Source organism: Carassius gibelio, chromosome A16, assembly GCF_023724105.1.
Source record: "Carassius gibelio isolate Cgi1373 ecotype wild population from Czech Republic chromosome A16, carGib1.2-hapl.c, whole genome shotgun sequence".
Taxonomy (NCBI): Eukaryota; Metazoa; Chordata; class Actinopteri; order Cypriniformes; family Cyprinidae; genus Carassius; species Carassius gibelio.
The window spans coordinates 4,675,572-4,699,458 of record NC_068386.1 but is presented as its reverse complement, the minus strand read 5'-3'; the positions used below and the strand labels follow the sequence as shown (position 1 = coordinate 4,699,458).

The window sequence follows — 23,887 nt, the reverse complement described above, 5'->3', positions numbered from 1 at the left end:
TGAAACAATGTAATAAACATATATTTAAAAAAAATACTGTTGGGCGTATTACATATTTAAACAACGTATTACATATTTTATCAATTCATTAATTAAAATTCAAAATTTACCTCAATCTCATTCGGCACTGTCACGTGGTACCTGATACTTTTCTCAGCGTTGTAACAAAATGGACTTGGATGGACCAATCAATCACAGTCGCTTGTTGGAATAATAACCTTTTTAAAATGCGGTTTTTAAGAGGCGAATTTAAAATGTAAAAAATAACCTTTACTTTTTCTTACACTTTCTTACACTTTTTCTTAGAATCCAAATGTCTCCATTTCCAATAAGGTAAAAATCGGATGCTGCTCAAAAGGAGGACTGGGCTTTTTGAGCCACACTGGCGCCCCTAGAGGCGTGAAGGTTTATGTCTCATTGGGTTCAGTAGCGTCGTATCCTGGTCGTATTCTAATGAACGGATATTGCGTACTCATATACGTACAAATACACTAAAGTGCCGCTTTTCATTGGATTCCTTGACATTTCTGTGATGTTTGCGGGGTTGTGGCGTTTCATGAGTGTATGAGAGGAGTCTTAATTACACGCGTGTTTTTATGATGGAGATTCTGGGCAGCACTTTTGATGATTCTGTGTTTGAGGAATCAAGGAAAAGAGTCTCAGTTGCTCTTCCAGCATACGAGCCTAAACTCTGCGAACCTCTGGTGGGTAAAACACTCAACATTTACAACAAACTACCAATACCATACAGAAAAGACACATAAACTACACAACATTTAAATGCCATGCGCCAATTACTACGGTAAGTTATTGATGGCAGCTATTGCTAGTGATACTTAGATATGTACAGTATTTACGCGAGAATACCATGGTATGTTTTAGTCAGTGATATTTCACCACGTTATAATCATAAATGAAATATGTGCTGATGGTAAGTAACATAACTTTGGTTATAATTACATATGATTGATGATAATTAGGCATACTTGTCATCATATTTATAACACGCATTATTATACAGGTGTTTCTGTGTTTCTGACACAGTCATGAAAAATGTCAGGATATGCGTGCATGAATATATTGATAAATTATAAATAAAGTATTATATAATAATAAATGTATAAATATTTGTACACGTAATAATTTGTGTGTATTATATCTAGTGGTTTTGTGAAGATGGAAATGCTGAGGACCCATTAGAAGAACAAAAAACCTTCAAGTTTCGTGGAGACCTTGCTTACAGGAGGAAACAGTTTCAGGTATAAACTTTCTTTTACTGTCTATGGGTATAAAGAGCTGAATTCACCATCATCTCTCACTATTGTCTGATTCATAAGCTGATTGGCGGGTTGTGTCAATGACAGGTGGCTCTGGATGAGTATTTATCCTGCCTCTCTCTCATACCTGCTGGAAACTTAACAGTGAAGAGAGATGTGCTGGAAGGGATCGCACGATGCTGCTGTCATCTGGGGAAAAAAGAAGAGGCTCTAAATGCCTGCGAGAAACTGGTAAATATATTAAAACTCTACTAACTCAACTTGTATGTATGCTTTTGCTGATGATGTTTTATTGACAGAGGACAGAAGTATCCAACACCTGCCACCTCACTAGCGTACTTCAGCTGGAGCTGAGTGTTCATGAACACTACAGAGATCTGACAAACAGCATCTCCAGCCTGCAGCAGCTGTGCGGTCTTCATCCCTACCATCCGTGGTACTGGCTGAATCTGGCCATGAGCTTTCAGAGGCTCCTCGAGTCTCGTAGGTGTCCAGAGAGATCCAGCACTGAGAAAGAATACGACAAGCAGCAAGGGACAAATAACATTATACGACTGAAGACCATCATGAGCTTGATTAGAGCAAGGTACTGTATGTCACAACAGAACTAGCTGTTTATTTACTGTCTTTGATGTTAACGGATGAATTCAGTACCGGGTTTGTTCATCTTTTGTTTATTTTTTTTCAGGTTGTTAATTGAAATCCTACGGATTCAGCAGTTCTCATTTGTGCTGGAAAACAGCCAGAGGGCCCTACAAGACATCGAAGAAGCGCTACATGTTCTGCAGCCAACAGAAAAAATGCTTCAGACAGTCTCAGAGGTCAGACAATAAGAACTACTTTGAGAAAAAAAAAAAATATATATATATGTATATCAGTGGTGGACAGTAACGGAGTAGCTTTACTTCGTTACTGTACTTAAGTACATTTTTCAAGTATCTTTACTTTACTGGAGTAGTTTTATTTTGAGTAACATTTATTTTTACTTCACTACATTCCAAAGCATGTCATATGTAACTCTGATGTTCTGTAAAACCACAAACTTTAAAACACTTTAAAACACAAGTCCATTTCAGCAACAAAAATATATCTTGACTCCATATAGTGGTTATTTTGGAAAAAATCCCAGGTATTTTGAGCAGTAGGATTATATTTAAAAAAGTGCTAGTATAAAATTAAATTAGCCTATATAAAATTGCAAACATCTATCTTTCAGTACTTTTTATTACTTAAGCACATAACAAATTGAGTACTTTTGTACTTTCACTTGAGTAAAATTGAAAAAGGAGTACTTTTACTGGAGTAATATTTTATTATATGTATCTGTACTTTTACTCAAGTTTATTTATTAAATTTTAACTTTTTATTCATCAAAGAATCCTGGAAAAAGTATCACAGATTCCAAAATAATATTTGGCAGCACAACTATTAATAGTTCTAATAATAAATCATCATATTTTCATGATTTCTAAAGATCATGTGACACTGAAGACTGGAGGAATGATGCTGAAAATACAGCAAATAGATTATATTTTAAAGGATATTAAAATAGAAACCATTATTTTATATATTTTATTTTGAAAATTTAGAATTCTTACTAAATAACCTTTTTTTTTGTTTCAAACAGTTCATTGAACAATAATAAATGAAGTACCTGAAGCTGACAATGAAGTAAATGTATAATAATTAGCAAAGATGATTAATTTAGCGCTGTAAACGTGCGTGTGACGGGCGGAGACGCGCCGCGGAGCGTCAGACGTGCGTGAGGACCAAACACAGCAGAACCGTATAGGAAACTTCACTCCTCTTATTATTTCTCTTATACTGTAGCGATTTATTTTTAGATTTGTAGAGTTATTAGAGTATAAAGTTATTAGAAAAATTGAGTTATTTTTACATTCTTTGGTCGAAGTTTTCAGATGGCACTTCGGAGCCTGTTCGCGACTCGGTTGATTCAGATCAGGACTTCGGAGCCTGTTCGCGACTCGGTTGATTCAGATCGGCACTTCGGAGCCTGTTCGCGACTCGGTTGATTCAGATCGGGACTTCGGAGCCTGTTCGCGACTCGGTTGATTAAGATCGGGACTTCGGAGCATGTTCGCGACTCGGTTGATTCAGATCGGGACTTCGGAGCCTGTTCGCGACTCGGTTGATTCAGATCGGCACTTCGGAGCCTGTTCGCGACTCGGTTGATTCAGATCGGCACTTCGGAGCATGTTCGCGACTCGGTTGATTCAGATCGGCACTTCGGAGCCTGTTCGCGACTCGGTTGATTCAGATCGGGACTTCGGAGTATGTTCGCGACTCGGTTGATTCAGATCCGGACTTCGGAGCCTGTTCGCGACTCGGTTGATTCAGATCGGCACTTCGGAGCCTGTTCGCGACTCGGTTGATTCAGATCGCCACCTCGGAGCATGAAAATTGAAAATTGAAAAAGGAGTACTTTTACTTTCACTGGAGTAATATTTTATTATACGTATCTGTACTTTTACTCGATTTGTGTACTTGATTTGTGTACTTCGTCCAACACTGATATATATATATATATATATATATATATATATATATATATATATATATATATATATATATATGCTACATTAATTGTTCCTAAAAACTAGTTTGATTAAACTAACTTTATAGGTAATTTTTGTACATTGACGGTATAAATGCCAGTTATTTTGTCATTTACAGTAGTTGTTTATAATTCAGTTAATTAAAAAAATATATATATTGTCTTTTTTATTAAGTTGGATTTTAAGAAAGGGGTCAATGTATTTGGGGGTCCTTGGCATAAAAACAGAACAAATTATAACCCCAGTCTTAGACTACTAACACAAATCCACCTTTATTGATGATTGTTTGTGCAAACAGTATTTAAAGGAATACTTCCCAACATTGACAGCTCTGTAATTATTTACTCACTCTGATGTTATCACAAACTCAGAAGACATGTATTGTAGTGCCTGAACACATAGAAACTCATACAGATTTTAAATGACAAGAGGGTGGAAAAATAAAAACATAACTTAATTTTTGGATTGAGTATTCCATTGGAGTGTTTTCTGAATTCACTACTTCAGTCTGATTTCAACCCATTGTTGTGCATCAGAAAATGTCTCTCACACAACTCCCCAAAACATCTGTAATGAACATCCATGGTCTCACATTACAAACTGAATTCATTTATTCTGATCTAGGTGATGGCAGAAGACCTCAATCCAGAGAAGATGAGAGAGGAAAACCAAGATGGAGAGAGTTTATCAGGACTTTATATTAAAGACTTTGATGACAAGTGGTGGAACAAACTCTACACCAAACTGCTGGAGGAGACTCCAGCTTTATCCGTGCACAGACCACTGGAGGAGACACTTGAATAATATGAATATTGATTGTATTTTTATAATTGAATATGTATCTTTTCTTGGAGTTGCATGCTTTTACTGTTACAAAGCAGAATAAAGTTAAATATTTTAAAATACATAAATACATTTCTACATCTACCAACAAGTGTCTAATAAAGCATTACAATAACTCGCTCTAGCTCCAGTGGGAAGTTGCAGGAACACCTGTGTTGATTTAATTTCCCTGTTTTGGACGCCAAGTTTGGCTCTTCGTATTATAATCTTTGAAAAGTGGGGACTGACGAGCAATGGGGTGATGGATCGTGTTCCTTCGTGGAAGCCATTGAGACCTTTGCGGTCCAGTGGTGACATTTGGATAGCTGGTTTGTCGGGCCAGGACTTGAGTTGTCGGGAAACTCGGGTTCCTGGGCTGACAAGGTTTCTGTTTTAGGTGGTCAGGAGAGTTTCCAGCAGTTACTGCCGGGCCCATCGGGATCTGGAGTTCCTCAAAGGGTAGGCAGAGATCAATAGGATCCATTGCATTGCAGGTAAATCCTTGGACTGGTTTAGAAATGGCGTAGAGTCTACGAAACTCCAGGTCGAAAGGTTTAACCCCGCTGCCTTTGAAGAGTACGGCCAAGCTTCTGTGAACCTGCCAGGATAGCCAGGTGAGACTGATGGAGTGAAAATGTAGTCAGTGAAAAAAAAACTCACACAAGAGACTTCGTAAATGGTGAAGTTTCTGCATAAATGGCTGCACTATATGGAAAAGCAATCAGTATAAATGCATTGGCTCAACCAGCAGTGTGAGTTTGCGGAGAGCATCAATGCTACAATGGAAGATGTTGGAAGTGTCTGAAATTTGTCTAAAAATGCCATTATTTTTGCAATGACTGCTGTGAATGGAGAGTAAAGAGCTGCTACTTGAAATAAACAAATTATACATTTTTAACAACACAATTTTAGGTAAAATTCATATAAATATATTGGGCAGATGTGCATTTTAGATGCTACAATTGTGAACCTGAATAACTGACAATAAAAAAAAAAAAAAGATCTAATAGTAAATTTTTGTATTATATGTATTCTCTGTATGCAATTCTAAACTAGATTAATGCAATGTCAGTCGTTTTGGATAAAAGCATCTCCCAAATGCAAAAAAAGTAAATGTATGGCAAACATTTAGCAATAGACAGCCCACCTAAAGCTGTAATGATTAAAACATTTTTTTTTTTTTTATGGAAACTACATTCAGCAGTTAACTGCAAATTAAAAGAATAAAAACTATGTTTGATAAATGCAGGTCAATACAAAAATATAGTGCTTCCTTCGATTACCTATATGAGCCAACCAGCACTTTTTTGCAGTCCACAATGATGAACTTCTCTTTCATCTGTCCAGTGAACTTTCTGCCTGATTTGGCACAGTATGTTTGACCTTGAACACTACGAATAGACATCCTCTGTATGAAGAGATAAAGAAGTAAACATAAGCACATTGGCAATAAATATAAAGTATTTATCCACATCTATTGTTTCATGATATAACTGAACTAACATAAATATGATGTCATAATGATAAAAGCATGTTGCTATATTGAAATTACATTTATTATATTAAACCAAAGGCTAGAGTTCTAATATCAGGCTTCTGACCCCTAAACACACATTGCCAGCAGCAACACATTTCATGTATTGTCAGTGAAGTCAGTTAAAAGAACAGTATAACTTACAGTAAGATGAGACTTGTTGATTTTTACATTTTCACACATGTCCTGGAACAGCTGTAAATTGATTTGGTCCAGAAGGAGATAGACAGAGACGTTGCGCTTTCTTGTCGCCTCCAGTATGTCACACAAAATCTCCACATCGCTGAATGTGTCCATTACTATCGCCAAAACCTTTGATGAGTGGAATTTGGGGAGCAAAAGTTAAATTGCAAATTGTGTTTTAAACAGCTGGACAGTCAAAAATGTCAGGCACTTTCCACAATTTTTTCACAAACAAAATTTTATTTATTTGTTTATTTTAAACAAATAAAAAGAGGAGCTTAAGCTTTACAATGCTGATGTCAGCTTCAGCCTTACAGGGGTTAAAAAAATTGAACAAGTAGAAAACATTTGAACAATTAAAATTTGAAATGAAATTTCTTTTTTCTTGTGTGTGTGTGTTTGTAGCGTAACCAATAAACATAATTATCAAAAATAAACAGTCATAATTATTTTTTCGAAAGTTAAATTATTATTAATATAGTAATTAAATAATTAAAGGTGCTGTAGGGAACTTTTGTAAAAAATATATTTTTTACATATTTATTAAACCTGTCATTATGTCCTGACAGTAGAATATGAGACAGATAATCTATGAAAAAATCAAGCTCTTCTGGCTCCTCCCAGTGGTCTTATTGCCATTTGCAGAAAATACATCGCTCCCATTAAGAAACAACCAATCAGAGCTGAGGTCCGTAACTTTGTTTGTGTTCAAAATGTAGAAAAATGAACATAATAAGCGAGTACACCATGAATCCATTTTCCAAACCGTGTTTTTAGCTTGTCCTGAATCACTAGGGTACATCTATAGTAAGTGTTTATATTCTGACTATTTTAGATTGCTTCGGGGGTACCGCGGCGGAGTAACCCAGTACCTTTGTGATTCTTCATAGACATAAACAAAGAAGTAGCTCCGGCTACAATGTTCTTCCGCAAGATGCAAGCAGTTCTGTTTATTAACCGCTAGAGCGTCAAAAGTTCCCTACTGCAGCTTTTATATAAGTTATATTATTAATAAATTAATATTAATATTGAACTGAACTGAGCTGGCTAATGACACTATTGAAAGGATTTACTATGAGAACTATGACATTATGACAAAGCAACATCAAGTAACACATTGAACAGATTAAATGTGAAATTTAACATAATACTATAATAGTTGTTGGGCACCAAAGTGTACCATCTTCATGGAAAGTGCTGTTTGTAATTGCATGTGCATATTTCTAGCATCACAAAATTGATATTTGAAACAATAATGGCAGTAAACAATCCAAAAACGTCACTATCAAATGACAGGTTCTTACTTTAGTTGCTTGCCTGATCAGTTCCCGCAGCAGGTTTTTCAAGGAAAAGGATCTGACTGAGTGGAAGAACACTTCCACGCTAGGAATCCCCTGCAGATGGTAACTCCAGTCAGCCACCGGCCAGCCGTAATCAAGAACTGGAGGCTCACTCTCTGTGACCGCAGGAAAGTACGTCTCTGAAGAAACTGAGGCAGAACTGGACATCTCTTCATCCCTGTCTGTCTCTTCATTGTCAGTGAGAGGCTTTGTAATGTTATTTAAGATGTACGTTTTCTCCTGCGCTGACAGAAAGTTTGCTTCATTCTCTTTGATCAGCACTTCCTGGTATCCAACGATGCCTCTGTCCAAGAGAGCATCCATAGCTAGTCGTGTGCTCTCATTGTGACTCAGATCCACTGAAGACCCCATGGCATTTGGGTTTCTCATCTCTTGAACTCTTCTTCTCATTTTTCCCATCAACTTTGGCATCAAGTAACACTGCACTGACAATCCATTACTTAGAAGGTTCATGTTGTTTGCATACATGTCCTCTGCTGACAGATGACTGGTTGACTCTAGCTCATTCTGCTTTGATTTTTAGACATCTTTCATGCTCAAGGCCAAATGATTATCCATCCATGCTACAGCAAAGGGCCCCTAGGTGGTCATCAAATGTTCACAAATAATTCTGCGAGATGTTCATGCACTGTGCGCCTTTTCATCAGCAGTGCAGACATTTCACGGCACACTGAGCATTTCTGAACCGATCTGTCATGTTTTCATGATGGGTGAGTTTAAAAGTGAATGTTAGTGCTGCGCTATGGCTTTGGGGAAAGTGGTTTGTGGCTCCTCCCTGGACAAAGCAGAGTAACTAACGCTCACAGATGGCTTCACCCCCAGGCACTGGTGGGTGGGGTCTTGTGGTTAGCAGCTAAGGTGTTTTCCATCACAGAAATGAAATGGTGTGAGTGGCACGGATGAGGATACGGATGTCAGATTCACTTCATCCATGCTTCATAAGAACCTCCATGTTTCCTGACACACTTGCTTAATGTAAATTCTTAATGGCTTTGTAAATCAAATACTTGTAGTGAAAGTGAAAATTTGATAAGTCATACTAAACTAAGCATACATTTTCCCACAACATTTGTGCTACATACTGTACATAATTTATGCATCAAACCATGCAGCTTATTGAAGAAAGAGCTGAATATCATAGGGACTTAGGAGATGGCCCTTTTGATTTGGGCCAACAAACAACCACTAAGCAACCATCTTGAACACCCTAGCAACCACATACATTAGCAACTCTCTAAAACAGTCTGAAAGCCTCTGTAACTGCACAGTAACTCTCTAGCAACCACCCCCAAAACACCATAACATTGTGGTGGCAGGTTCTGCATGGGCAAACACCACTTATCGCATCAGAAAATGTAAACATCAAGTGTAAATACCAAAATTATTCATTCAATTTTTCAACCAAAATCATGAACAGAGAAGAACAAATACTACACACTATCATAGCTTGCAAAAGGTTACAGTATTTAGACCTTCACCTAATTGCATTAAATACCGCATGTTTTGCAGATATAGTGGCATGCAATAATTTATTCTAAAGACAAAGCTAAATGGGTAAATGTATATTCACATTATATCGGAACTAGTGGTGGGCATAGATTAATCTTTTTAATCTAGATTAATCTCACTGTAATCTTGAAATTAATCTAGATTAATCTAGATTTGAATTCTGCCAAAGGCATTCAGAACAGTGGAGTAGCCAGGGGAGTGCCAGGGTCTAAAAATAGATGCAGAATTATTTTTTATAGCCTCAATAAAAAATGTTTACTAAACTTGGGCTATTGTTGTTTACTTAGTATATATATATTTTTTTGTTCGCGACTCCGTTGATTCAGATCGGGACTTCGGAGCCTGTTCGCGACTCGGTTAATTCAGATCGGCACTTCGGAGCCTGTTCGCGACTCGGTTGATTCAGATCGGGATTTCGGAGCATGTTCGCGACTCGGTTGATTCAGATCGGCACTTCGGAGCCTGTTCGCGACTCGGTTGATTCAGATCGGGATTTCGGAGCATGTTCGCGACTCGGTTGATTCAGATCGGCACTTCGGAGCCTGTTCGCGACTCGGTTGATTCAGATCGGCACTTCGGAGCATGTTCGCGACTCGGTTGATTCAGATCGGCAATTCGGAGCCTGTTCGCGACTCCGTTGATTCAGATCGGGACTTCGGAGCATGTTCGCAACTCGGTTGATTCAGATTGGGACTACGTAGCATGTTTGAGATTTTTTTTTAATTCAGATCTGGACATCGAAGCAGGAAGTGTTTGTCAAACAGTTAATTGGTGATAAATGAATATTTGGACTTGAGGCTTTTTTTTTACCTGTAGATTCAGCATGTACCTACATGGACCCACACAAAGTGGACACACTCTAGACTTAATCATCAGTAGGGCTCTAAACGTTTCATCCATTGTTTAGAATATGTGTGTTACCCAAATAAAATAATGACTAAAAGAAACGGTATGTCTTTGAGAACGGGTTTCTCAAGACAGGTGGTGCATTAGACCAGGGGCTCATCTCCTGTTTCCAAAATATGGCATTATTTTATGGCGTTATTTCCCTGTCAAATGTCGAGAGCGCATTATTGTTGCGCGAAAGTACATTAATATAATGCGCGAATCTCTCTCCTCGAGTGCGGAATATAATGTGCGGAACGCTCTCTCTGAGATTTGCGCTCGTGCATTATATTAATGTACTTTCGCGCTACAATAATGTGCTTTCGACATAGATGAAAGTCATCATAGATCGCGTAGTATAGACCCAGCTCCCAATCCAACTTTGAGAATAGATTAACGATGATATTTTTTTAACGCAGCACGTTAACGCCGATAACGGCCCACCACTAATCTGAACAAAAGAATTCAGGAACATATGGGTAGGCTGAAAATTTTAAAAGTGACCAAAAATAATAAACATAATAATAATACACTTCATCTGACTAGAGTAGTTCAAAATATATTTGGAGAGTAATGAGCAGTTACACAAACAGAAATCCCTCCCTAGTAAAACATGCATATGAGAATATACCCTTTTTTAATCATTTACATAAATTTGCAAGAATCTGATCTTTTCCAGAAAACATCTCCATCCAGTTGCTTTGCTGCGTATCTGGCAAAAGCAACTCTCTTATGATTCGGAAAGGCTGCGTTCATCGTCTCCTTTAGCTTGGGTAAGTCCAGTGTTTCTGGATGATGAGCAGACACCAGAAAAATGCTCTGCTGGAGGCCCAGTTTACCCAAGACTTCTTCAGTCCATTGCCTCACCTCTACAATGGATTTTTCCTCGATCAAGTCTGCCATGGAAAGCACCAGGTAACATTCTTTCCCTAGGGAGGATGCTTGCTGCAGCAACTGTATGGCTCCCAATCTAAGCCTCAAAGGAGAAACCAGTATGTATACATCACACAAAGAGAGTGCAGATGTTATGCGTTGAGATTCAGAAGAGCTGGACACGCAGGACAGGCTGCCAAAATCACTTATTTTTCCAGTCCCAGGAAGGTCCCAAAAACAGATGTTGGGGGAGGGGGAGGGATACTTCACAGCCTCTTTGGTCATTTCGGTTACACCAGTTGAGGCAGCTCGATCATCACCATTCTCCAGGCCCAAGAGGGCATTGACCAAGCTGGAGCTGCCACAGCCCGTCTCACCCAGCACACCGATATCCAGCCGGAAGTGACTGAGAGCTGCAAGGATGGCCTGAAGCTTGGAAGGATTGTCTGTGAGATCTCTCAGCTGCGAGAGCTTGGTGATCTGAGCAAGATCATCCTGGTTTATCTTCCTTGACCTTAAAGCAGTAGAGACCACAAACCTGAGAAGTAAATGTAGCCAATTTATTAGATACATGAAAAATATAGTCAGTCCTGACCCAGATTCAATGCCTTAAAACTTCATGAACAATGGAATTTAATTCTAGTTCATACTGTTTTTATGCCAGTTATTGTCTAAGCTAGTGTGCCAACATAGACTTCCTAATGAGCAAACTAACTAGCTAGTTGAGCAAGTTAATCAGCCTAGTAAGGACACAAGCACACTGGCAACCCAAATTGGGGACCAGTGTCCAAAACACAACATGGTGTCCAGCAACCAAACCCTAATTTTGCAGAGTTTAGCATGCTTCTCAGTTAACATCTTTTTTGGTCCTAGAACAACAGTACTAACAACCAATCAGATGTTACAGTCAGGGCTAAGATTAGGGTTAGTGGATTTCTAATGAACCTACAATATCTTTTCCCGCTAGTATACGGGTTTGGTCCAATCCTGCTTTTGGAAGGCCGCTGTCCTGCAGAATTTAGTCTCCATCCCAACTAAACACAATTAAACCAGCTTATCGAGGTCTTCAAGACCCCTACTAGAAACTTTCAGGCAGATGTATTGGAGTAGACTGGAACTAATCTCTACAGGACATTGCCCAGAGGCAGGACCTGACAACCCCAGGTTAGGTTATGGATAGATTTGGATTAATGTTAGGGATTGGACTAGAATTTAGGACAGTTGTTCCATTGAACAGCATTATTATCAGCCCAATTTTTGCCTCTAGTTTAAGGGTTAGGTTCTTTTAAGGTTGGGTTTGGATTAGGGGTATGGAGTGGTTTTATTTTTACAGGATTGCTGTTCCAGGACCAATGAATATGTTGAGGACATGTGTAACAAGCAATGGCTGTTATCTCAGTGAGTTCAAATGGAAATTACAAAACACAAAGAAGCTGACTTACTGTGTGTCATCGGACAGAAATTTGGGAATCTGAAGTTCCTTTGTAATCACCACCAGAAACTGACTAAAAGCCTTCTTCCGAAGCTCAGGCAGGGCTTCAGCAAGCACCTTCGCGATATCCTTCATCTTCACAGACTCTGGATCTTGGGAAGCGTTTGAAGTATTCTTACTGTCTGCGTCTGAATCGGCCGTCTCTCCAAATACTTCTTTACTTTTCTTTTGCAACTCCAGCTTGCGAGCTCTCATTCGTTCCCAGACGCAGGTCATGCACGGCCCTGTAGGCTTCTCCTCGACCACGTCCCAGTCCCGCTCAGCTTGAACCAGAAAAAAAGGCTGATCTCTACCATGCAATTCCATTTTGAGCCACATTTGGTCCTCTTTGTGCTTTTCTGTAGTGAGAACCACTAGAACATCATAGCATGTAGAGTCATACTGCTGGTTGGTCAGATTATTAATAATTGAATTTGAGGTTGGATGGCCCTGCACAGTCCACACTCGAACGTTTGGGATTTGACTGTGTAAAATCACAGAGTCAAAATCAGGAATGCTCCTCCCTATATATTCTGCATGCTCTGCTATCCGTACACGTTTCCCCCCGCTGCTGCTCTGGCGATTAGTATTTAACTTTAGACTAGGTTCCTCATCTCCACTTTCATCTTCCTCACAGTCTTCTGCTTCTTCTTCCTCATCTGTTTCTTCCTCCTCATCACCTTCATCATCAGTTTCCCATTCCTCCTCTTCGGTTTCCTCACCCGGCCCACAGATAGCAGAAGCTAGCTGAGCATTAGCCTCCGGTGTTCCTCCGGTCACAGCTATGTCTAAAGGGAAACGCTCAAATAGCTGTAGAGCCATCACCAGCCTGTTTTCAAATCCTGGTGCCCTGAAGGAAAATCTCCAAGGGGCGAGCATACATTTTAATTTTGCATCTGAGAGTTTTTCTTCCATCTTCAATTGGACCCTAAAAAAAATATATATATAGCTTCATAATATAGCTGAAACTGTGTAACTACTGCTAACACTAATGGCCTACTGGCCTAATGATTCAATTTGACAAACAGTGTTCACAGATCAAATATCGTCAACAGAACGCAATACAATAATCAATGCTCACCTGTTCTCAAGCAACAATAAGATGCAAAAGTGTGTCCTCCGTCCTTAAGTTCTCCTGGATGAGTGTGTTTGTGGGACAGTCAGCTGTGTTTAAGTCAACAAGGTTTCTAGACGACATTGTAAACAGTTCTCAGGGCGTTTATGTTTGTTAAAGCATCATGGTGTACTTAATTCCATTTAACCCATTTTATTATTACTATTATATATATATATATATATATATATATATATATATATATATATATATATATATATATATATATATATATATTGTTTTATTGTTACTCCACACATAAAAGTTTCGGGAGAGGTAGAATTCACATCCACATCACAGATTTCCCAGTCTTTATAACTTTACAGATTTCTTTGCACCAGCAAAGATAAATGATAACTGTAATTTTTACAGTGTTGTATAATTTTGTAAACAATATTTTGAAATTGCATATTTACGTTTTTTAATTAAGTGTTTTCTAGCACATTGCTATGTGATTGCTAAAGTGTTTAGAGCATTTCAGCACATAGTTAAGCAGGTGTTTTGAGTATGTTTGTATGATGCTGTACTACGTTTGAGCTCCGTCACTATATTCTTTTCATTGACTATTTTTAACTTAAAAATCAATTTTACACATCATTGTTTCCGTTTATATAACGCGTGAATATATCCTCTATTGTATTCTACAACAAAAACAATCAGAGCGCCTCGCTATCACTAGTTTTAGTTTGATCTCCTGGGTCCGCTATTAGCTTTTAGCCAGTTAGCATCAGCAAGCGTGGTTGCTGCTAACTGCGCTTACATTGCTAATACTCTATTCTCACACATTACCACTGCTGTACTCACTGTTACTTGCTTTAATGGCGGATGAATGTCTCCACTCTTTGCAGCTCGAGCTCGAGGCCGTGGGGAAGCAGATTCGCGACCTGGAACAGAAGCAGGCCCAGCTGAGAGAGCGGAGAGCCGCGCTGGAATCATCCCGGGCTGACGCTCACAAGTCCGGGGTAAGTATACAGCGTGCTGTTAACAGTCCCACCACGTCTACTCCGTGTGTTTCTCTGCGCAGGCCCGGTGCACCCAGGACGCGATCTTCCCAGATGTCCTTCACTGCGACGCCGGGACACCACGGACCCTGGGTGCATCCACAGCGGAGGACGCGAGCTGGGTCCCGGGCGACGACTTCTCCCCCTCCTGCCTTCGAGATCTCCATCCAGAACCGCTTCGCTCCCCTCCGCGAGACAGGACGCGACGCTGTGATCATCGGAGACTCCATCGTCCGACACGTAAGTGCTACGTTAGCCGAAGGTAAAGTGCACACTCATTGTTTGCCTGGTGCTCGTGTTCTCGATGTTTCTGCGCAGATACCCGCGATCCTGAAGGACGGCGAGAGCCCCAGAGCGGTCGTGCTTCACGCCGGGGTTAACGACACCACGCTGCGGCAGACGGAGACGCTGAAGAGGGACTTCAGGAGCCTGATCGAGACGGTTCGCAGCACGACGCCCGCGGCGACGATCGTCGTGTCAGGACCACTGCCCACGTATCGACGAGGACACGAAAGGTTCAGTAGACTTTTTGCTTTAAATGAATGGTTGTTGTCATGGTGTAAAGAACAGAAACTGCTATTTGTTAATAACTGGAATCTTTTCTGGGAGCGTCCTAGACTGTTTCGCGCTGATGGATTACACCCCAGCAAAATTGGAGCGGAGCTTCTCTCTGACAACATCTCCAGGACACTTCGCTCCATGTGACTAGTAAGACAATTCTCAAATAACCATTATGATGAGTTTTGTTCTAACCGCTTAAATGCTAAAGGTACTTGCGCTGTAAAACCTATTAAGACTGTGTCTGTTCCCCGAATAGTGAGGTCAAAATATAAATATAATGTAGGATCTAGAAAAAATCTTATCGTAATTAAACCAGAAAAATGTAAAGTAAATGAACAAAAACAATTTTTAAAATTTGGGCTCATAAATATTAGATCACTCGCACCAAAAGCAGTTATTGTAAATGAAATGATCACAGATAATAGTTTTGATTTACTCTGCTTGACTGAAACCTGGCTAAAACCAAATGATTATTTTTGTCTAAATGAGTCTACTCCACCAAACTACTGTTATAAGCATGAGCCCCGTCAGACTGGTCGTGGCGGGGGTGTTGCAACAATATATAGTGATATTCTCAATGTTACCCAGAAAACAGGATACAGGTTTAACTCTTTTGAAATACTTCTGCTAAATGTTACTCTGTCAGACATGCAAAAGAAATCTAATGTATCTCTTGCTCTGGCTACTGTGTATAGACCACCAGGGCCGTATACAGAATTCCTAAAAGAATTTGCAGATTTCCTCTCAGACCTTCTAGTTACAGTTGATAAGGCGCTAATCATGGGAGATTTTAATATTCACGTTGATAATGCAAATGATACATTAGGACTTGCGTTTACTGACCTAATAAACTCCTTTGGAGTCAAGCAAAATGTCACCGGGCCCACTCATCGTTTTAATCATACACTAGATTTAATTATATCGCATGGAATCGATCTTACTGCTATAGATATTGTACCTCAAAGTGATGATATTACAGACCATTTCCTTGTATCGTGCTTGCTGCGTATAACTGATATTAACTATATGTCGCAGCGATACCGTCTGGGCAGAACTATTGTTCCAGCCACCAAAGAAAGATTCGCAAATAACCTGCCTGATCTATCTCAACTGCTAATTGTACCCAAAAATACACACGAATTAGACGAAATTACTGACAACATGGGCACTATTTTCTCTAATACATTAGAAGCTGTTGCCCCAATCAAATTGAAAAAAGTTAGAGAAAAACGTACTGTACCATGGTATAACAGTAATACTCACTCTCTCAAGAAATTAACTCGTAGTCTTGAACGCAAATGGAGAAAAACTAACTTAGAAGTTTTTAGAACTGCATGGAAAAACAGTATGTCCAGCTATAGACACGCTCTAAAAACTGCTAGGGCAGAGCATATACACAAACTCATTGAAAATAACCAAAACAATCCAAGGTTTTTATTTAGCACAGTGGCTAAGTTAACAAATTACCAGATGCCACCTGATTCAAATATTCCACCAACGTTAAACAGTAATGACTTCATGAATTTCTTCACTGATAAAATAGATAACATTAGAAATACAATAGCGAATGTAGATTCTACAGCATCTAACACTTCAGTTTCATCCATCGCACCCAAAGATAAACTGCAGTGCTTTACAACCATAGGACAGGAAGAGCTAAATAAACTTATCACTGTATCTAAACCAACAACATGTTTATTAGATCCTGTACCCATTAAATTACTGAAAGAGCTGTTACCTGTAGCCGAAGAACCGCTTCTCAATATCATAAACTCGTCGTTAACTTTAGGACACGTCCCAAAACCATTCAAGCTGGCGGTTATCAAGCCTCTTATTAAGAAACCAAAACTAGATCCTAGTGTACTGGCAAATTATAGGCCTATTTCAAATCTTCCATTTATGTCTAAAATTTTAGAGAAAGTTGTGTCTGCTCAATTGAGCACCTTCCTGCATAAAAATGATCTGTATGAAGAATTTCAGTCAGGTTTTAGGCCCCACCATAGCACAGAAACTGCACTTGTTAAAATTACAAATGACCTGCTCCTTGCGTCAGACCAAGGCTGCATCTCATTTCTAGTCTTACTTGATCTTAGTGCTGCGTTCGACACCATAGATCATGACATACTCATAGATCGATTACAAAACTATACAGGTATTCAAGGGCAGGCTCTAAGATGGTTTAGATCCTACCTGTCCGATCGCTACCATTTTGTTTACTTAAATGGGGAGTCATCTCATTTATCATCAGTAAAATATGGAGTGCCACAAGGATCCGTCCTAGGTCCCCTTCTATTTTCAATATATATGTTGCCCCTTGGTAATATTATTAGAAAATACGGAATTAGCTTCCACTGTTATGCTGATGATACTCAGCTATATATCTCAACGAGACCAGATGAAACTTCCCAATTATCTAAGCTAACAGAGTGTGTTAAAAATGTAAAAGATTGGATGACACACAATTTTCTCCAATTAAATTCGGATAAGACTGAGATACTAATTATTGGACCAAAAAACACTACACAGAATCTTGTAGATTACAATCTGCAACTAGACGGATGTACTGTTACTTCCTCTACAGTCAGAAATCTGGGTGTTATATTAGACAGCAATTTGTCTTTTGACAGTCATATTTCCAATGTTACAAAAACTGCATTCTTCCATCTTAGAAACATTGCCAAGCTACGAAACATGTTATCTGTTTCTGATGCAGAAAAGCTAGTTCATGCATTCATGACCTCTAGACTGGACTATTGTAATGCACTTCTAGGTGGTTGTCCTGCTTCGTCAATAAACAAGCTACAGGTAGTCCAAAATGCAGCAGCTAGAGTCCTTACCAGGTCAAGAAAATATGATCATATTACCCCAATTTTACAGTCTCTGCACTGGCTACCTATTAAGTTCCGTATCAGTTACAAATTATCATTACTTACCTATAAGGCCCTAAATGGTTTAGCTCCAGCGTACCTAACTAGCCTTCTACCACGTTACAACCCATCACGCACCCTAAGGTCACAAAACGCTGGACTTTTGGTCGTTCCTAGGATAGCAAAGTCCACTAAAGGAGGTAGAGCTTTCTCACATTTGGCTCCCAAACTCTGGAATAGCCTTCCTGATAATGTTCGGGGTTCAGACACACTCTCTCTGTTTAAATCTAGATTAAAAACACATCTCTTTCGCCAAGCATTCGAATAATGTATCTTTTTAATTGTGAGTGTAGTTGCATCTGTTCAAAGGTGCATTTTTATTCATTAACTTGGGTTAAACTAATTTTACTTTGTTGGATCAGCAGCTATGCTAATGATGTCTGTATTTTGTTTCTATGTTTCGCCACGGGATTTACATCCCGTGGTAACTAGGATTTAAACAAGCTCCAGTCTGGATCCAGAACACCTGAGAAGAGATGATGCTGACCCTCAGAGGACCCCAGATGATGCTACCTTGAATCAACAAACAGAACTAACAATTATTGCTAAATGTGTGACTGAATCATATAATAACTTAATTAATAATATTGATAGTTCATCGTCTAGCTGACTACGTCTTGTATTATTATTATTATTTTTATTTTTTCTAAATTCCTGTCAAATGTGCACAAACTACTAGCTACTACTAAATATTGTAGAAACATAATTTTCTGTAAAGTTGCTTTGTAACGATTTATTTTGTAAAAAGCGCTATACAAATAAACTTGAATTGAATTGAATTGAATGCTGTGTGGTTGCTAGGAAATTCTGGATGGTTGCTTATTGGCCCAAGTTAAACAAGATCATTATCAAGTCTTAATTTTGCTTTGGTTCACTAGATGACTATCATTTGTTCAACACTAAGTATTAGAAATAGTTACAGTGATGCTTACCTTCGTCAGTACTACTAATAATAAGGAAAATATTGTGGCATTTATGAATTCACCTTATATGCTGTTGCATATGGTGTGATTCTCCAGCAGGGGTCAGCATTTCTCCCTGAGCACAAGAGCAACAGGTAAATTTAGATGCAATACAATATTGTACTCCAAGGTAAGGATTTTAATTTAAAACGCCTTTATAAATATTTTAAATATACATTTAATAAAATAAATAAAGCCACATCAGTATTTGATTTCTACAGACATGGCAAGTTTTTATTTTTTTCATATAAATCCTACTTTGAATGGCTTGGAGTACTATTTCTTTGTATTTATTAAATATACATTGTTCACACGTAACTTTAAATGTTTTTGAAATAATAATGGCAACTCCTAGATTAATTTAGTAATCATTTTAATAAAATGTGATCTGGAATAATTGAAAGTACTTGGTGGTGAAAACACAGGGAGTGAAGTTGCCCATCCCATCTCATGTGGCCTGTGTAACCAAAAAGAAAAAAGAAAAAAAACAGAAATACAAAAACATGACAAACAGGTATGACGTCATGAAAGTGTCCACAAAAGTCAATGAACCGAATACAGACAGGCAGAGGAAAAGCAGGCGCAATCTCAGACTGGAACAGGTGGGTCCCTGAGCAGCTACTTTTTTTTCTTCTATTTGATTATTTTTAACATCATATTAGCATTTGATTTCCTTCTACATTTGGTTTTGGATTTATTATCTTTATGATCTATACTGTAATCTAATTTTTTTTTTTCTCTCAGTTACCACAGATCAGACCGTTACCTTATAAATAATCTCGAGTCTTTTTCTTCAGGAAAGTGTGACAAGGCGAGACAGAAAAACACACTACAGCCATGGGAGCAAGAGCCTTGACATGTTTGATGTGTGTTGTTATTGCTCTGAATGCAATCGCTGCTGTAAGTCTGAAACGAAATAATTCAAAGATTACAGTATTTTTCTGTTGTAAAGACCTGGTTTCACAGAGAGGGCTCAGACTAAACCTTTATTAGGCCATAGTTCAATTAAGACATTTAAGTAATCTTTATAAACATGCCTTTGAATTAAAAAAAAAAAAAGCATTAGCCTACTGGTGTGCATCTTGATACAAGACAAGGTCACTGACATATTTTAAAATCAATCAGTGCAAGTTTCTTTAAGTTAAAACAGCTCAGGCTTAAGCTTTGTAAAATGTCACTAAGTATTTTTTTTTGTAAATGTATTTTTCTCTTCAGGCAGCAGGACTGGCATTATTCGCAGTGGCCATTTGGGTAACAGTAGACGGGTATAAACTTTACCCCATATCTAGCGTGTCAGGTAAAGATGATATCTTTGCCGCTGCCTGGATTGCCATTTTTACAGGCTTTGCCTTCTTCCTCACGTGCATCTTTGGCATCTTTGCTGCCCTGAAAAGAAGCCGTGGATTCATGATGGCGGTAGGTTTTTATAGAAGGCAGCACACCTAATATCTTCCATTAATCACTATTATTTCAAGATCACCTTCAGTGAGACAATCAAATTCAGATTTAAAATAAACTATGACTTTAATTTGTAACTAATTATCGTTAACTCTCATCCTTCCTCAGTACCTCATCATAATGTTCATCATCTTTCTGTTTGAATGCGCATCCGCCATCACAGCAGTGACCAACCGGGATTATGTGAGTACAGTCTCCAGCCACCCTGTCCTGTAGTCCTGCTCTCTCTTCTTAAAGTTTTCTGTTGTTTGTACTCTGTCCTGTAAATGTCGAAAATGTCATAACATATGTAATGGAACAACAGCAGGTTGATAATGGAGATAAAGTTATCCTTTTCTTTATTTTTTATTCTAGCTGGTTGGGAACAGTAACTTAGTAAAGAAACAGATGCTGCAATACTATGCGGACAGCAGCACACAAGGAAAGCAGATTACACAGACATGGAACAGAGTGATGGAACAGGTAAACAGAACACCAATGATGACCTCTAGGCTTTTAACAAACACAACTGCCTTACACATGTCCAAGGATTATGGCCAAAACACACACACACACACACACTTAGATAATATTAGGAAAGAAAACCCTTAATTTTCAACTTAGACCTGATACAACATGCCTTTCTGTTGCATTGTTAGTGTTAGAGTGGACAAACCAGTTTGTCCTCACATGAACCACTAAGAATAACTGTTGCAACAGAACAATCATATATCTTCTTGATCTCATAAATAGTAAGGCTTGAGATATACTGAATTTCAGTAGTTTTACCACAAGTAATGGATGCAGAGGGAATCAAGGTTGTTTTCAAGAAACAAAATGAATGATAATAATAATAATGATGATATGTGTATATTTATATATTCCAATACAGTTTTACAAAATTTAATGGGAAAACGTTTATTGTTTTAAACATTCTAACTTTCTGTTGTATAATTCTCTTACTGTTTTATTGCGGTGAATTTTTTTAATATATCTATATATATTTAATTTGCATGGAAACTCAAATGGAAATGGTGAGGGGAAATCTATCACCCTCACTCAAAATTCCGGATTTATGTTGTTGATTAATTTATTGGATTCCGGCCGTGAAAACTCATCCAACTAGTTAATGTCACCACATGTTTATTCTTCGAATCTCACGGCAATGCGTACATTTTTCACAAGGTGGCTTATTCGTACAAATTCGTACGATTGTTGCCAAATCGTACGTATTTTAGGAGTTGCACAATTTGTATGAATTTGTACAAATGACCTACACCTAATATAAAATAAAATAAAATTCATATAAAATCGTACAAGTGAGGCTGTACAAATTCGTACGAATAAGCCACCTCGTAAAATACGTACGAATTGGTCGTGAGATAGCGTTGGTTAGTCCATTATTTGACCCAAAGTTGCATTGAAACCCCCCAGCATTTTTAGAGTGAAGCAGCACAGTTTAATAGATTTATATAGAATTCTGCCTCTGATATTAAATTTTGGCTGTTACGTGACAACAATTTGATGGATTCATATAGAATTGTGCAAGTGCATTTATGTTTTCCAAGCAACACAACTTGATTGATTAATATACGTATATAACCCAATCTAAAAAATGATTGGTTGTTTCAACCCACCTTTGGACCAAATATGGACTAACCCAGCTGTTGGGTTGAATTTGTAAAATTCCTTTTTTTAACCAAACGTTAGTTAGTCCATTTTTGACCCAACAACCCAGCATTTTTTTTAGAGTGTAGAATACATTTTTCTCTGGATTGTACTGAGATTGATTAATAGCACCTTCTCCTCCATCAGGTCGAGTGCTGTGGAGCAGACGGTCCGGCAGACTGGTTTCAGTATAACTCCACCTTTAAACAGATGTTCGGTTCTACATACATCTGGCCCCTCAGCTGCTGCAAGAGACTGAGTACCTTTGAGGTGGAAGATAAAGAAGGCTGTATGGTTGGCAAGGCCACCACCATATTCTCAAAGGTAACGTTTAAGTCTAGTAACATGTTACCAGAAGACAACAGAGAGCAACAAACTCATTACTCACAGGAAATAAAGAAGTTGGTTGGCATAGACAATTGTTCTCAACTGGTGTCACAACACAAAGTTTGTTCTAATTGAGATCATGTGAATGCATATAATTTAAATTCAAATAACTGTATCTAATTCTAACAGTAAAATAAAAAATAATTTTATTATTGTTATTATTCATATAAATAATTCTGCATGATGTCGGGCCTATCCAGGTCAGGGCCAGATAGATACATTTCTTTCTTTTTACTTTTAAGGATATTTTTCTCTATAGTATAATGAAGATTTACTACTGGTGAACAAATTATAAAATTGTTTCCTGAGAACCACTGTATAGTGATACAACTTTATATTTGGTTCAGTTTAGATGCGCCACTTTACGGTACTTCATGGTGCTTCCATGTCAATTTTTCTGTTGTATTGTTTTGATACTTCAGGGTTGCTTCCAGTACATTGAATCTGTGTTAAGCCGTTACACCTGGGCTGTGAGTTGGTACGGTTTCTCCGTTCTCATGTTAGTGGTAAGTTAAATCAGAATCAGAATTAATGCAAAAATAAAAAATGTAGTTTGATGCATGTGTGTATACACCAGCATCCAAAAATAGCACAGAGGGAATGTAAGAATGTGCTTGTAAAATGTTTTGTGGACTGTAGGGACACTCTAATCTTCTATGATATTATTATAATATAAATAAAACAATATGTTGATTTTAAAGCTACTTTTTTTTAAACATGTATTTATATGAATATTGTTGTTTTATATTATTGTAAGTATTAAAATATGTTTATATGAACTAGAGAAATTACAGTTCTATTATATAAGAAAACTTAAATTGCACATTACTAGATTCACTGTTCTGATGCACTTCTTCTGTCCTACAGTTTCTCACATTAATGATTGCCATGATCTACTACATGCAGCTGGAATAACTACGTACACTGCATGACACATCTGCCAGCTGCACAGATGCTTCCACTCTTGCGGTCACAGAATATTACAGATGATTGCAGATTGCACATGGATAATTGATATGACAAGTTTCATGCATTCTTGTATGATTATCATGCATTCATTTTTTATGATGTCCTATTTGACCTCCATTTAGCACAAAAGGAAAGTTCCAGGTTCAGTACAAGTTAATCTTTAAAAAAAAAAAAAAAATTATAGAATAATGAAGTGCAATAATGCTCAAAGTTAAAAACTAAAAAAAAAACTAGTTAACATCATCTCATTATGTTAGGGAAAAAAGTTACTAGTTCAAATATAGCTTTCATTTAACATGTTTTATTACGGTTATATATATATATATATATATATATATATATATTTTTTTTTTTTTTTTTCTTGGGTCTT

General features: G+C 38.0%; 4 protein-coding genes across 9 annotated transcripts; 3 read left to right on the top strand and 1 right to left on the bottom strand.

The window, feature by feature from the left end:
• The first annotated feature begins 438 nt into the window (after positions 1-438).
• Positions 439-4,764, top strand: zgc:101716 (uncharacterized protein LOC492784 homolog). Its single transcript, XM_052619310.1, has 6 exons — positions 439-704; positions 1,164-1,259; positions 1,365-1,508; positions 1,577-1,863; positions 1,966-2,098; positions 4,478-4,764. Exons 1-6 carry the CDS (start codon positions 597-599, stop codon positions 4,655-4,657), a joined length of 948 nt encoding a protein of 315 aa, XP_052475270.1. The 5' UTR covers positions 439-596; the 3' UTR covers positions 4,658-4,764.
• On the bottom strand, positions 4,107-8,677 carry LOC128031083 (protein FAM83A-like). 2 transcript variants are annotated; one of them, XM_052619308.1, is made up of 4 exons: positions 7,697-8,673; positions 6,354-6,521; positions 5,959-6,083; positions 4,107-5,295 (listed from the first exon to the last, which is right to left on the bottom strand). In XM_052619308.1, exons 1-4 carry the CDS (start codon positions 8,219-8,221, stop codon positions 4,857-4,859), a joined length of 1,257 nt encoding a protein of 418 aa, XP_052475268.1. In that variant the 5' UTR covers positions 8,222-8,673; the 3' UTR covers positions 4,107-4,856. The 2 variants fall into 2 exon arrangements, with proteins under 2 accessions (XP_052475268.1, XP_052475269.1); XM_052619309.1 differs by having other exon boundaries at positions 4,952-5,273; positions 7,697-8,677.
• A 5,686-nt stretch (positions 8,678-14,363) lies between these two features.
• On the top strand, positions 14,364-18,759 carry LOC128030037 (uncharacterized). Of its 4 annotated transcripts, XR_008187776.1 has the most exons (4): positions 14,364-14,567; positions 14,630-14,846; positions 14,925-15,314; positions 18,527-18,759. XR_008187776.1 is itself a non-coding variant. In XM_052617507.1 (3 exons), the coding sequence occupies exons 1-2, from the start codon at positions 14,424-14,426 to the stop codon at positions 15,309-15,311; spliced, it is 810 nt and encodes a 269-aa protein (XP_052473467.1). In that variant the 5' UTR covers positions 14,368-14,423; the 3' UTR covers positions 15,312-15,314; positions 18,527-18,758. The 4 variants fall into 4 exon arrangements, 3 of the variants coding, with proteins under 3 accessions (XP_052473467.1, XP_052473466.1, XP_052473465.1); XM_052617507.1 differs by having other exon boundaries at positions 14,368-14,846; positions 18,527-18,758; XM_052617506.1 differs by having other exon boundaries at positions 14,378-15,314; positions 18,539-18,754.
• Positions 18,760-19,591: 832 nt separating this feature from the next.
• On the top strand, positions 19,592-23,836 carry LOC128030387 (uroplakin-1a-like). Of its 2 annotated transcripts, none has more exons than XM_052617955.1 (8): positions 19,592-19,658; positions 19,854-19,956; positions 20,272-20,472; positions 20,623-20,697; positions 20,869-20,976; positions 22,309-22,485; positions 22,971-23,054; positions 23,416-23,836. In XM_052617955.1, the coding sequence occupies exons 2-8, from the start codon at positions 19,894-19,896 to the stop codon at positions 23,461-23,463; spliced, it is 756 nt and encodes a 251-aa protein (XP_052473915.1). In that variant the 5' UTR covers positions 19,592-19,658; positions 19,854-19,893; the 3' UTR covers positions 23,464-23,836. The 2 variants fall into 2 exon arrangements, with proteins under 2 accessions (XP_052473915.1, XP_052473916.1); XM_052617956.1 differs by having other exon boundaries at positions 19,620-19,658; positions 19,801-19,956.
• Positions 23,837-23,887: the final 51 nt, after the last annotated feature.